Below are 16260 nucleotides of genomic sequence, written 5' to 3'. Positions count from 1 at the left end.
AAATCGCAGGGAAGCACCAAAATTTCTTTGTTGCGTTGAGTTCTCATGTCAGTCCTAAATATAAATCCACCCATAGCGTGATGCCCAAACTATTAGTTTACGTAGTAGGTACATTTCATTTGACGCGGAAACACTATAATATGAAATTCGGGCATTTAAATTAGATATTTGGCTGGTATTTGGCTGGCGTGACAGTGGTGATACATACCTCGATCCGGCAGAAATAAAAAAAATCATTGTGCCAGCGTCGACAAATACAACATGGTGCCAACTCGCAATAAAAAGATACCACACTCATGAATTTTCCCAGCATAAACAATAAATGTGTTTTGCTAAATAAATTCTAAATTATACGCAGTCCAACAAGCACTTCAAAAATGCTATCTTAATTTTTGATAATTTCCTTGTCTCTTTCTTCTTTACGGTATAGTCATACTATGTGGCAACTTTGGGAAAACTAGCTTGGAAATGTCCTTTGTGACGTCACTAATACGGAATATATATTTACAGGGTGGTCCAAGGTTGTCGCCTCGCGGGCCACAAAATTACTTTTGCATTGTTCGCGGGCCACAATAGTGCCAAGAATAGGTAAACAGTGCAATACAAAACAAACACTTTTATTGTGCAAATACATAGTTATAGACATAGCCATCCCAGGCTAATAGAATCCGCATTCGATTTTTAGTTTTCTATGATGCCTACCGTGTTTCCGCGAAAATAAGACAGTGTCTCATTTCAATTTTCTTTCGAAAAATATCACTAGAGCTTATTTTCGGGGAATGTCTTATAATTTTATTTATCAAAAACAAAATTAGAAAGTACAGAATTAGGAGATTTTCAAATAAAAAAAAAATATTGAAACCGATGTCCATTTACTTAAATGACACGTTTTCCTCTTTCACACGTTTTAGATTAGGTAATCATTTATAACGTATGGGAGAGATTTCTTGCTATCGACCAGGTGAAAAAAAAATTCGCGTTATTGACTAGGTCTTATTGGGGAGGACTTATATTAAAATCAATCCTAAAATTTGGGCTAGGTCTTATTTTTAGGATAGGTCTTATTTTCGGCGAAACACGGTATATTGTTAGCATATATTCCCGAACAAAAAGATAGAAAGCCAGATAACGATTTATACTGCCAAGCACATCATTCAACTTCGCTAGTTGCCTCAGCTAGCCATAACACTAGTCAATTCAGTGACATTATTGATGTAACAATATGTCAAAAGTTTTTTCTATTTAATTTTATTACGAAACAACACGAAATGCGATTTTTTGATTACTCTCCGAATGTGACGCGGGCCACAGATAATAAAGCGGCGGGCCACATGTGGCTTGCGTGCCTGGGTTTGGATCACTTTGATATCTACCTTATAGGTAAGTTTTAAACAAAATATTAACTACTACCATTCAATTTATTTTGACATTCTAGAATAGTTGATTTTAAAAATGTGCAAATTTTAAATCAAAATTAGAACTTGAAAAATTGCATATATAGTCTAGAATCTAGATACAAAGTAACAGATGATTTGATGTTAATTTCAAAGTCTCTTTTCTTAACCCTACGTCACAATTGATTTTGTGGTGATGATCATGTTTGATATAAATCTATCAATTTTGATCCGATATTCCAAACATAGCTATTTTAGTTGAAACTAATCGGAATCGCAATTTTAGAACATAGACATTTAGGACTTTGCCATTTAAGTAGGGACATAGCCATTTTAGTAGAGACATAGACATTTTAGTAGGGATATAGCGGACATAGCCATTTTAGTAGGGACATAGCGGACATAGTCATTTTAGTAGGAAAATATCGGAGTCGCAATTTTAGATGGGACATAGCCATTTTAGTAGGGACATAGCCATTTTAGTAGGAAAATAGCGGACATAGCCATTTTAGTAGGGACATAGCGGACATAGTCATTTCAGTAGGAAAATATCGGAGTCGCAATTTTAGATGGGACATAGCCATTTTAGTAGGGACATAGCGGACATAGTCATTTTAGTAGGGACATAGCAGACATAGTCATTTTAGTAGGGACATAGCGGACATAGTCATTTCAGTAGGAAAATATCGGAGTCGCAATTTTAGATGGGACATAGCCATTTTAGTAGGGACATAGCGGACATAGTCATTTTAGTAGGGATATAGCGGACATAGTCATTTTAGTAGGAAAATATCGGAGTCGCAATTTTAGATGGGACATAGCCATTTTAGTAAGGACATAGCGGACATAGTCATTTTAGTAGGGACATAGCGGACATAGTCATTTCAGTAGGAAAATATCGGAGTCGCAATTTTAGATGGGACATAGCCATTTTAGTAGGGACATAGCGGACATAGTCATTTTAGTAGGGACATAGCGGACATAGTCATTTTAGTAGGAAAATATCGGAGTCGCAATTTTAGATGGGACATAGCCATTTTAGTAGGGACATAGCGGACATAGTCATTTTAGTAGGGACATAGCGGACAAAGTCATTTTAGTAGGAAAATATCGGAGTCGCAATTTTAGATGGGACATAGCCATTTTAGTAGGGACATAGCGGACATAGTCATTTTAGTAGGGACATAGCGGACAAAGTCATTTTAGTAGGAAAATATCGGAGTCGCAATTTTAGATGGGACATAGCCATTTTAGTAGGGACATAGCCATTTTAGTAGGAAAATAGCGGACATAGCCATTTTAGTAGGGACATAGCGGACATAGTCATTTCAGTAGGAAAATATCGGAGTCGCAATTTTAGATGGGACATAGCCATTTTAGTAGGGACATAGCGGACATAGTCATTTTAGTAGGGACATAGCAGACATAGTCATTTTAGTAGGGACATAGCGGACATAGTCATTTCAGTAGGAAAATATCGGAGTCGCAATTTTAGATGGGACATAGCCATTTTAGTAGGGACATAGCGGACATAGTCATTTTAGTAGGGATATAGCGGACATAGTCATTTTAGTAGGAAAATATCGGAGTCGCAATTTTAGATGGGACATAGCCATTTTAGTAAGGACATAGCGGACATAGTCATTTTAGTAGGGACATAGCGGACATAGTCATTTCAGTAGGAAAATATCGGAGTCGCAATTTTAGATGGGACATAGCCATTTTAGTAGGGACATAGCGGACATAGTCATTTTAGTAGGGACATAGCGGACATAGTCATTTTAGTAGGAAAATATCGAAGTCGCAATTTTAGATGGGACATAGCCATTTTAGTAGGGACATAGCGGACATAGTCATTTTAGTAGGGACATAGCGGACAAAGTCATTTTAGTAGGAAAATATCGGAGTCGCAATTTTAGATGGGACATAGCCATTTTAGTAGGGACATAGCGGACATAGCCATTTTAGTAGGGACATAGCGGACATAGTCATTTCAGTAGGAAAATATTGAAGTCGCAATTTTAGATGGGACCTAGCCATTTTAGTAGGGACATAGCGGACATAGCCATTTTAGTAGGGACATAGCGGACATAGTAATTTTAGTAGGAAAATATCGGAGTCGCAATTTTAGATGGGACATAGCCATTTTAGTAGGGACATAGCGGACATAGCCATTTTAGTAGGGACATAGCGGACATAGTCATTTCAGTAGGAAAATATCGAAGTCGCAATTTTAGATGGGACATAGCCATTTTAGTAAGGACATAGCGGACATAGCCATTTTAGTAGGGACATAGCGGACATAGTAATTTTAGTAGGAAAATATCGGAGTCGCAATTTTAGATGGGACATAGCCATTTTAGTAGGGACATAGCGGACATAGCCATTTTAGTAGGGACATAGCGGACATAGTCATTTCAGTAGGAAAATATCGAAGTCGCAATTTTAGATGGGACATAGCCATTTTAGTAGGGACATAGCGGACATAGTCATTTCAGTAGGGACATAGCGGACATAGTCATTTCAGTAGGAAAATATCGGAGTCGCAATTTTAGATGGGACATAGCCATTTTAGTAGGGACATAGCGGACATAGTCATTTTAGTAGGGATATAGCGGACATAGTCATTTCAGTAGGAAAATATCGAAGTCGCAATTTTAGATGGGACATAGCCATTTTAGTAAGGACATAGCGGACATAGTCATTTTAGTAGGGACATAGCGGACATAGTCATTTCAGTAGGAAAATATCGGAGTCGCAATTTTAGATGGGACATAGCCATTTTAGTAGGGACATAGTGGACATAGTCATTTTAGTAGGGACATAGCGGACATAGTCATTTTAGTAGGAAAATATCGGAGTCGCAATTTTAGATGGGACATAGCCATTTTAGTAGGGACATAGCGGACATAGTCATTTTAGTAGGGACATAGCGGACAAAGTCATTTTAGTAGGAAAATATCGGAGTCGCAATTTTAGATGGGACATAGCCATTTTAGTAGGGACATAGCGGACATAGCCATTTTAGTAGGGACATAGCGGACATAGTCATTTCAGTAGGAAAATATTGAAGTCGCAATTTTAGATGGGACCTAGCCATTTTAGTAGGGACATAGCGGACATAGCCATTTTAGTAGGGACATAGCGGACATAGTAATTTTAGTAGGAAAATATCGGAGTCGCAATTTTAGATGGGACATAGCCATTTTAGTAGGGACATAGCGGACATAGCCATTTTAGTAGGGACATAGCGGACATAGTCATTTCAGTAGGAAAATATCGAAGTCGCAATTTTAGATGGGACATAGCCATTTTAGTAGGGACATAGCGGACATAGCCATTTTAGTAGGGACATAGCGGACATAGTAATTTTAGTAGGAAAATATCGGAGTCGCAATTTTAGATGGGACATAGCCATTTTAGTAGGGACATAGCGGACATAGTCATTTTAGTAGGGACATAGCGGACATAGTCATTTTAGTAGGAAAATATCGGAGTCGCAATTTTAGATGGGACATAGCCATTTTAGTAGGGACATAGCGGACATAGTCATTTTAGTAGGGACATAGCGGACAAAGTCATTTTAGTAGGAAAATATCGGAGTCGCAATTTTAGATGGGACATAGCCATTTTAGTAGGGACATAGCGGACATAGTCATTTTAGTAGGGACATAGCGGACATAGTCATTTTAGTAGGAAAATATCGGAGTCGCAATTTTAGATGGGACATAGCCATTTTAGTAGGGACATAGCGGACATAGTCATTTTAGTAGGGACATAGCGGACATAGTCATTTCAGTAGGAAAATATCGGAGTCGCAATTTTAGATGGGACATAGCCATTTTAGTAGGGACATAGCGGACATAGTCATTTTAGTAGGGACATAGCGGACATAGTCATTTTAGTAGGAAAATATCGGAGTCGCAATTTTAGATGGGACATAGCCATTTTAGTAGGGACATAGCGGACATAGTCATTTTAGTAGGGACATAGCGGACAAAGTCATTTTAGTAGGAAAATATCGGAGTCGCAATTTTAGATGGGACATAGCCATTTTAGTAGGGACATAGCGGACATAGCCATTTTAGTAGGGACATAGCGGACATAGTCATTTCAGTAGGAAAATATTGAAGTCGCAATTTTAGATGGGACCTAGCCATTTTAGTAGGGACATAGCGGACATGGCCATTTTAGTAGGGACATAGCGGACATAGTAATTTTAGTAGGAAAATATCGGAGTCGCAATTTTAGATGGGACATAGCCATTTTAGTAGGGACATAGCGGACATAGCCATTTTAGTAGGGACATAGCGGACATAGTCATTTCAGTAGGAAAATATCGAAGTCGCAATTTTAGATGGGACATAGCCATTTTAGTAGGGACATAGCGGACATAGCCATTTTAGTAGGGACATAGCGGACATAGTAATTTTAGTAGGAAAATATCGGAGTCGCAATTTTAGATGGGACATAGCCATTTTAGTAGGGACATAGCGGACATAGCCATTTTAGTAGGGACATAGCGGACATAGTCATTTCAGTAGGAAAATATCGAAGTCGCAATTTTAGATGGGACATAGCCATTTTAGTAGGGACATAGCGGACATAGTCATTTCAGTAGGGACATAGCGGACATAGTCATTTCAGTAGGAAAATATCGGAGTCGCAATTTTAGATGGGACATAGCCATTTTAGTAGGGACATAGCGGACATAGTCATTTTAGTAGGGATATAGCGGACATAGTCATTTCAGTAGGAAAATATCGAAGTCGCAATTTTAGATGGGACATAGCCATTTTAGTAAGGACATAGCGGACATAGTCATTTTAGTAGGGACATAGCGGACATAGTCATTTCAGTAGGAAAATATCGGAGTCGCAATTTTAGATGGGACATAGCCATTTTAGTAGGGACATAGTGGACATAGTCATTTTAGTAGGGACATAGCGGACATAGTCATTTTAGTAGGAAAATATCGGAGTCGCAATTTTAGATGGGACATAGCCATTTTAGTAGGGACATAGCGGACATAGTCATTTTAGTAGGGACATAGCGGACAAAGTCATTTTAGTAGGAAAATATCGGAGTCGCAATTTTAGATGGGACATAGCCATTTTAGTAGGGACATAGCGGACATAGCCATTTTAGTAGGGACATAGCGGACATAGTCATTTCAGTAGGAAAATATTGAAGTCGCAATTTTAGATGGGACCTAGCCATTTTAGTAGGGACATAGCGGACATAGCCATTTTAGTAGGGACATAGCGGACATAGTAATTTTAGTAGGAAAATATCGGAGTCGCAATTTTAGATGGGACATAGCCATTTTAGTAGGGACATAGCGGACATAGCCATTTTAGTAGGGACATAGCGGACATAGTCATTTCAGTAGGAAAATATCGAAGTCGCAATTTTAGATGGGACATAGCCATTTTAGTAGGGACATAGCGGACATAGCCATTTTAGTAGGGACATAGCGGACATAGTAATTTTAGTAGGAAAATATCGGAGTCGCAATTTTAGATGGGACATAGCCATTTTAGTAGGGACATAGCGGACATAGCCATTTTAGTAGGGACATAGCGGACATAGTCATTTCAGTAGGAAAATATCGAAGTCGCAATTTTAGATGGGACATAGCCATTTTAGTAGGGACATAGCGGACATAGTCATTTCAGTAGGAAAATATCGAAGTCGCAATTTTAGATGGGACATAGCCATTTTAGTAGGGACATAGCGGACATAGTCATTTTAGTAGGGACATAGCGGACATAGTCATTTTAGTAGGAAAATATCGGAGTCGCAATTTTAGATGGGACATAGCCATTTTAGTAGGGACATAGCGGACATACCCATTTTAGTAGAAACATAGCGGACATAGCCATTTTAGTAGGGACATAGCGAACATAGCCATTTTAGTAGGGATATAGCGGACATAGCCATTTCAGTAGGGACATAGCGGACATAGTCATTTTAGTAGGGACATAGCGGACATAGTCATTTTAGTAGGAAAATATCGGAGACGCAATTTTGGATGGGACATAGCCATTTTAGTAGGGACATAGCGGACATAGCCATTTTAGTAGGGACATAGCGGACATATGGGACATAGCCATTTTATAACTACCCGCCACAATGACGCATATTCATCAAAACGTTGATGTCTAAAAAAATTGTGGTGGTGGAGTCTTGTATATTATTTTTATTCATATGCTTATTGTCGCAGACCATGGACCTTTCCCCGAGCATCGACTTCATAATTCATATCCGTGATTTGTTTTTCTATTTTGTCGCAACAACCGGAAGGTTTGTACCGTATCTGGTGAAAGTTTCTGCCAGGACCTGTTGAACTAGGTGTTTGCAGAGCGATCGCGCTAAATCGCCTGCAAAGCTATCTGGGCTGTTGAAGGTGAAAATACTTGCATATATTGTCATCACGGTTAGTCTCGCAAAAATAAAATACTGGGTCAATTAATCCCTAATTTTCGGCAAACTCACACACACTCCATCATGAGTGAGGAGTTTTTGAAGAAAAATGATTTCAAATGCGCCGTAAATGTAATTTAACTAGTAGTATATATTTACAGTTGCCTACACGTCATGATATTATAATCATATTCCAATTTTCGCGAAATACAGAAAAGTTGAAGCTGAGTGCAGATATTTCAATGACTCATCGACGTTAAAACGGTTTTATAGAACACCCGTATGACTGATTTAATATGCCTCTGTGGTTGTCAATAAGGTTTGCAACATTGATAACTATGAGATTTGCAAGCGCCATTATGATACAAGGCATTCCCGATTTTCGGGGCTAGCTCGCCGAATGAGACAGAATTAAATTAATCTATTCGTACTGAAAAAACAGATCAACTTACACATCAGCTTGTAACTGAAAAATGAAGATATTTAATACTCCGACTCAAGGCTAGGGCTGGGCATTTCAAATCGAATATTCGACTAGTAAAATATTCGAATCGGTTCAGAGCAAGATTTCCAATCGCCGCCATCCTGATTTTTATTCTTTCCGCCAACGGTCGAGGTGAATGTCTCAATTTTTCCTACTAAAACCATATTTTTTCAAAGCAATTCCTACATATGACTATTTTCTGTAGTGAGGTTTTGATCAATGAGTGTTTTTTATTGTAACTGAACGCTCCGCAATCTGTCTTAGTGATGTATTCCATGTTTTCAGTAATTCATTTGTTGATCGGACCAATTACAATAAACATGTCGCATACAATTACATATCCCCCATTGACTCCCAAGTATTCGAGATTCGATTCGAAAAAAATATTCGATTCGATTCTAAAATCATCCGGTATTTGAAATTGCCCAGCCCTACTCAAGGCACAAACTCCAAGAAACCAACTTTTGACAAGACCAATGCGTATCCAAGCTTTTTTTTCTATTTGAAATTCTGATTCACTCATTCCATCCTAATTCTGCATTTCCGACGGATTCAAGACTTCAAGTCCGCTAAGTTTAATCTACAACTCCAACAAGCCAAATTCACACTCCGGTATCGAAACCCTCGATACGTGCTTCAAATATCACTGTAGTTCTGGTACCCGGAACTGATAGGCGAAACATGGACAACCAACCCCGAGTCTTATCATAAACATTCTTCAGGAAACCGTGAAAATTTTATTTTCACATATATAAAAAAAAGTAGCTAAAATGCATAATTTTATAATATCCTTCAAGTTCAAATATGTGCAGTAAACACCAATTTCGTTTGTGTGTGATATTTTCACACTTCAACGCACAAACAAAATATATATTTGAAGAAATTAAGGCAAGTGATTATACGATTTAGGAAAACAATAATGAACAATTTGTTACATAAATTTCATTATATATGATACAGAAAATTTTTTAGAATATATATCATGAAACATCCTTTCTTTTCGATTAAATGTTCTTTAGTAATAATGAAAATAGATTACAAATGAAATTGAATATTTAAAAAAAATATTAAAATTGTGGTGGCGGAGAAAATCCAAATATATCATAATCAGTCTTGTATCTATGATAAAGAAGGTTCACTGAACTTGCTGAAACGTTACTGAAATAGTTATAAACTTTTTTTCCGTCCGTAAAAGAATTGAAAGATGGCGGAAAAACAACATTTTTCATCCTGAATTGTTTCATAAAATATTCCATGTCAGTGTCGAGGGTGCTCATGTGTGCAATGTAATCGTATTGTATATCACAAGGAGAACAAAGTCTGTAATAATAATTCCAATGTGGATCTTGTTGATTGTCTCTTTTAGCTGTAAGATATTCTACAAAATCCTGTAGACTAGTTTTGGTTATCCCCGTCTCGTTACCGGTACCATTGCCGTATTGAGCATGGATTCTGTGGGAAAGTCCTACGTAATAGCCATTACCTCTTTTTCTTTCGAGCTTGTCTCGGAATGCTGAAAGTAAACGACTGAATGGTTCTCGTACTATAATGAATTTTGTATAATTTTTAATCCTTTTTGCAACTTCCGAAACGTTCAAATTCCGCACAGAGAGTCGTCTTTCGATATATTCAGAAGCCGATTCGTTTGCAAGCTTTCCGTCTATAATTCCTTCGATGTTTGCAAGAAAATTTGCCTGGCTGCGAGTAGCGCATTTTGGTATTGAACAGAACAAAATCTGAAAACAAATGATGAAATACACCAATCTGAAGATAATAGGAAATATGAAAAGGAATTTATTTTTAGTCAGTTTTATTGAGATGGCGCAGTTGGTGGAAATGAAGCACTTTTACGGCAAATACATTGCTGAAAAGCGTGCCGTTGGCTTTTCGATATTAACAACACGTGGAACCAATTTATTCAATTTATGAAACGTGTCATCTCAAAATATTGACTTTCTAAAATAATTTCTAATAACGAATAAGGCCGGTAAAGACTTACTTTATGTTTATCCGAATAAAACAGGCTTGTTTTTAAAATGGTGTTTTTGAGATAAAATTCTTCATATGAAGAGATTTTACCATGGTCAAGTTTATTACAACTATCAACCAACGCTTGTTTTCTTTGTTTTATCCTGTTTTGCGTTTCGGACGTCAAAGAATCTAAAACAAATAACAATAAATTATTCTATATATATATTTTTTCTCTGTTAGCCTAAATTAGGGAAAAGTGGGAAAAGTCTGGTAAAAATATCTAAGAAATCGCTCAAAAATATCAGCCAGCTATTTTGGGTAGGCCGACCTTCACAAAATAATTTAGTGCCTCTTTTGATAGAATTGAAGACAAAAGAAGAGAAAAGAATTGTAGACAAAAGAATTTAGTGCCTCTTTTGATAGAATTGAAGACAAAAGAAGAGAAAAGAATTGTAGACAAAATAATTTAGTGCCTCTTTTGATAGAATTGAAGACAAAAGAAGAGAAAAGAATTGTAGACAAAAGAATTTAGTGCCTCTTTTGATAGAATTGAAGACAAAAGAAGAGAAAAGAATTGTAGACAAAATAATTTAGTGCCTCTTTTGATAGAATTGAAGACAAAAGAAGAGAAAAGAATTGTAGACAAAAGAATTTAGTGCCTCTTTTGATAGAATTGAAGACAAAAGAATTGAAGCAAAAGACCACTGAAGTTATAAGCGCCATAAAACATATTACAAGACAAAGAATATATATGATAAACTTGATATAAACTCTCAAATTCTAAGTTACCGTATATCGTTTTTTCAAGCTCAGGCGAGATATATGGACCAAAACAGATGCTCAGGAAAAAAAGTGGATTGAAATAAATTTATTAGTCCAGAATACAAATTTTATTAGGTAATAATGTTATACAATTATGATTGTTTTAGATTTTAAATCAATGCGGATATTATACTACATTCATATGTGTTCTTCATGTGGGCAATGCAATAGCCTTCTTAAGACCATACAAATTCCGATGAGGAACCATATGTGCAGCGTATGTTCTATTTCAAATTTCTCTATCACAGTGGTTCCCAATCCTTTTTTCAAGCGACCCAAATTTAAAAAAAAAATTTTTGTAAAATCTCGCGACTTAGAGGCATGTAGTACTTTCACGACCACAAAAATAAATTACTAATATAAAACAATCATTTTTACGTCACATTTATTTTCCCAGAAATTATTTCATGGTGAGAAAACTGCGTGTTTGCCATCAGCTGGTTTTTGAAATCTTGGCATGGTTTGACTTTAGCAAAATAAATGCCAAGTTTTTACGCAATGATACTTTCCACACATGCACTTACTAATGAGCAACACTACAATGCCAAATATAAAATAAACAATAAAATTTACTAGAAAATAGAATTAGTAAATTTTAGGTTTCTGTTGACGAAAATAGCGACCCAAGAACATTTTCAGGCGAACAAGTTTTGCGTCACGACCCGTAGGTTGGAAAACAATGCTCTGACACACGTCCGACATGTAAAACATCAATATCGCGACTCTGATCATATATAATTATTTTTCAATAATGAGTTCAAAATATATCTGTTGAAACGAATAAAAATATCAATCTAATAAATCATCTCTAAAAATTGTAAAGATATGAGAATACCGATAAGTTATGCATGGCTTTGTTGGGTTAAATATCGGCTCTGTTAACTTCTTAACTATGCTATATATGCTATAGCGATTATACCTAGGTAATAGAACAATTAACATAGTGAATGATTAATAACTTCTAAGTAGAAGATAGAAACGAGAACGATGGTAATATCGTTGTCCTAAGGTTCAATCCCAAAACAATAGAAGGAAAAAAATATTTGGACCTCCTGCAGTATGCGCACCAAGATGGCGCACAACCTGAACTCAGGTTGTGTACCAGGTTAGGGTTCAGGTTATGCGACATCTTGGTGCGCATACTACCATATTGGAAAAAAAACAAAAAAAGAATTGTAATAAACGTTTGTAATCTTGCATTGTCGTCTTAGGAATATAGGGCCTTTTCTTTTAAAGAATTTCCTGATATTTTATCAAACTAATAATATTTCAAGGAGGTATCAAAAAGTGCGACGTCGCCTGTTTTAAAATTGTGACCATCTGTTTTACTTTCAAATTTCAAAAGGTTATCAAAGAGACTCAGATAAAAGGATATTATTTACATTTCAAGGCTTATACATGTTTAGTATTTACAGATCAAATAGACACAAGCTTTTATGAGATATATATACTACTGAATACCACTGAACGATTCCCTCCGCAATAGTTAATCATTAATCGACTAACACAGATATACGGAGCACGTACCCCCGATGCCCCAAAAACATTTTATTATTTCATCAGTTGCTGCTTAAACGAAATCACAAGACAGAACATTTTCAAAGCATATTAGCATTTTATTCTGATTTGTATCGTACCTATTTGTTGTATTTATTAGGACATCAATATTTAATAGGCTTCATTTATCTTAAGAAGCTAGGCTATGGTCCAACGAAAGATTACAAATATAAATTAGAAGTATATGCAAAACGTGTGTTGTAGACTAACGCATGAAACCACTGACCTAAAATCGAACATCAATCAGTTTTTTCTACCGGCAGTAGGCCTACACGATTTTTCGGTGACCGTACATTTGAACCCATGCGTATATCCACGGGTTCAATCTATATGCGGGTGCTAAAACCCTTGGGTTAGGGTTAGTATGGGTTTAACTATCCGTGAAACAAAAAAAATTCCATAGGTGCAATAGCATACAGGTGCAATTGTCATGGGTTCAAATGTACGTGGGTTCAAATGTAATGGAACCGATTTTTCTCATTCGCTTACCTCTACTTATTACTTCATCCTCGGCAGATGATACTTGACAACGAGTCGGGGTTGTTGCTGCTGTTCTACTTAACACGGAGTCTTCAGCCAACGATCTCATGTTCTATATTAATATCAAAAATATTACAATTCATAAAATTAATAAACATAAATTCCTCAGTTTAAATTCAATGACATTCATATTTGGCTGAATACATATTTGCAATTAATTATATTTTTGTATATATATGTGTATATACATAAACATAATTCTATTCAGCGTCACTCTTACTGCTATGGCTGGTCATCGAAACGATTTCTGGCTTTCGAAAATGACACAGCGTGAACTGTAACAGAACTCTTTTCACCCTATACATAACAGGATTTAGGCATGACGTGAACAACAAAATATAGTATTTGTAATTTTTTCTATTCGCAATCATATTGTTCACCCTAACTTCCTCAAAACAGAAACGAAAATGAAGTCACAAATGAACTTATACCAAACTGTATCGAATGTTTATAGGTAATTTCTCTTTTTTCGAAAAAGCAAAATACTGTTATAAATAATACATTTTTATTCCTACTCCCATGGAGATTCTGATAAATTGCAGAGCTATAAAAGGTTGATGCATGTTCATTTCATTTTTAGATTCAGAATTTTTAGTATACTATTCAACTTACAGTGTAACTTTTTGCAATGTACAATCTTTCAACCAGTAACAATCCAGAAATAGCTGCGATAATGATTATGAAAACTTTCTTGCGTATAGGAGGCATTCTTTAAATTAAGATAGGATGCTAGCTATACGTAACTACAAGTTTAGAAATGATAATGAATTTTGCTCAGACATAAAATTGTGATAATCATTGGTCACACCAACTACAGATACGACGAGAACTATTATCTGAAAGTTGAATCTTCGCGATAGAGCCGAGGTAGCATGTGCCTGTAGACGTGTTAATAAACACGATGGTAAAAATTTGGTTCGCTGTGAGACGAACTAGAAATTAACTTGATTTTCTACTACTATGACGCTTAACTGAAGAAGCAATTGGCTGTCATAAATACTCATCAAGATTTCTCATCATACTGGGCGCAAATATTATTAATAATTGACACCAATTCGTATATATATATTTTAGTACCAGAATGAAGTTGGTTATTTACTACTTTCGGATGAACCAATTGCCTGCTGCTGTTTTCAAATTCAATCACACGTTTATTGTGTACTATAAGTTAGTAATTACCTCTACACATTACACCTTGACAATCTGTGATAACACACTTGCAATATTTCGCGATTAAAGGTATCGCATTTTCTTCTGTAGCGAAAAGTCGTTGTATTACTAAACACTAAACTACTGCCAGTTCAATTTTTTCAGCTCAAGTTTAACAATAGCTACTACGTTTTCTAGATTGTTAGAGAAAATGTTATAAAAATACTATGTAACCTCACTGGATCAAGATTACAGCAGCTCTTACATATAACCATTCGCAAGTTACCTTCGACAACGACAATTAAATCAAAATTTAGTTTATCCCCAGGCTATGTAAAATTCGAATCACCGGAATTGAAGCGCGAAAGCGAACAGTGATGGGGAAGGTGAAGCATGACTGAGATAGTCGACTTTAATCGTGATTTGAAGCTTACAAATTTTGGTACTCCCGAAGTATTTGAACCAAGATAGCGAACACCGGAACGTAGTATGTGTACCAGGTTAGGCCATAATTTCAGGTACAAATACTACGGGAGTCACTTGGCTAGTCCCCGAACTTGTAATAGAACTAAAATAAGGAAAATCGGAATAAAATTATGGTCTAATGGCCCTAAATTATGTCCCTAACATAATACACGTTCTACGTTCCAGTGTCCGTCATCTTGGTTCAGATACTTCGGGATTACCCAAATTTGTACCAAACACTATTAATGCCAATACCTATATTGCGACGCACTCCTGTTGTCTCTCGTACCGCACCAATGTTGCCCGAGAGACGACAATGATCTCTACTAAAGTTTGACTAACAATAAAATTGTCGCCGTATGTTTCTGCAGCTTACAAAACCAACCCCATTGACTTGCGCAAATTGGAACAACCCGTAACATCGGAGAGAAACGCTTATGTCCAGCAGTTGTGAAAAAAGTATAAAAACTTGACTAAAAATTAAACTGAAAGAAATTATATATATATAGCTGAATATTTAAAACGAAGAATCCGTTACAGAGGGTATATATATATATGACTAAGAATAATATCCTGCCCTGCATGTGGTTATAAATTACGACTATTTCACAATCTATTTAATCGATATGAATAATAAATAATTTGCTTCATTGCTGATTGCAACATTAATCCTCAAGTTATGCTGTGAAATGTGAAACGCACTGGTATTATCTAGCTAGCCTACATTACTCTAGCAACGATAATCTAGGTTCGCCACTGCTTGTACTGGTATAACGATAAATACGAAATTGTGTAGAAAGGGCGTTTTCACTCTCTTTTTCATTACAAAACTTTACAGTGATTGCCTCTATTTCATTAAAAAACACGCTACCTAGACTTGTAGACTTCTTGCCTTCACTGGCGTGGTGTTAATTTTTGAACTTCTGTGATGCTGCTTAATGATATTTACTGTAACATCAACTATGAATTTTCAGTAGTCGAAAGTACTATGATACGAAAAAACAAGCGATACGTCATTTTTGAGTTGAAATTAGAATTGCAACTTTTACGGTACGGCAAATGCCACTCAGGCGTGCATCGAATTGGAATAGCCTGCGCAAATTTTTGTTCAGAAACGTACGAGCGATTGCACGATGCTTCCATTTTCGTATACAGTCGCTCCATACCCGTTAGTTGCATGTTCAGATGGAGGACGTAGAACATTTCGTATGTGTATGATCGTAACAAAGGGTAATTCGGTAGACATAGTGTTATCGGTTCCAAATATTTATGGCATAAATAGCTACGCTGAACCCGACTCATCCACTGGACTTGAGACAAAGAAAACTAAAGCACAGTTTACTGCGTTGCTATATCATTAATATACCATTTACAAAACACACCCCAAATGCGAGATAGCGGATACAAAAACTCGAGCTAACTAAAAATGCTTAATTGAAACATTATTCGAAC

At 36.3% G+C, this 16260-nt stretch overlaps 1 protein-coding gene across 2 annotated transcripts; it reads right to left on the bottom strand.

Moving 5' to 3' along the window:
• Positions 1 to 9025: 9025 nt before the first annotated feature.
• LOC120332332 (carbohydrate sulfotransferase 10-like) lies at positions 9026 to 16161 on the bottom strand. Of its 2 annotated transcripts, none has more exons than XM_039399556.2 (4): positions 14374 to 16161; positions 13144 to 13246; positions 10304 to 10464; positions 9026 to 10040 (listed from the first exon to the last, which is right to left on the bottom strand). In XM_039399556.2, exons 2-4 carry the CDS (start codon positions 13241 to 13243, stop codon positions 9372 to 9374), a joined length of 930 nt encoding a protein of 309 aa, XP_039255490.2. In that variant the 5' UTR covers positions 13244 to 13246; positions 14374 to 16161; the 3' UTR covers positions 9026 to 9371. The 2 variants fall into 2 exon arrangements, with proteins under 2 accessions (XP_039255490.2, XP_039255489.2); XM_039399555.2 differs by lacking the exon at positions 14374 to 16161 and adding an exon at positions 13807 to 14367 and having other exon boundaries at positions 9027 to 10040.
• Positions 16162 to 16260: the final 99 nt, after the last annotated feature.

The sequence above is a fragment of the Styela clava genome, chromosome 13 (assembly GCF_964204865.1).
Source record: "Styela clava chromosome 13, kaStyClav1.hap1.2, whole genome shotgun sequence".
Classification (NCBI taxonomy): Eukaryota; Metazoa; Chordata; class Ascidiacea; order Stolidobranchia; family Styelidae; genus Styela; species Styela clava.
This window is presented reverse-complemented; position numbering and strand designations above follow the sequence as displayed.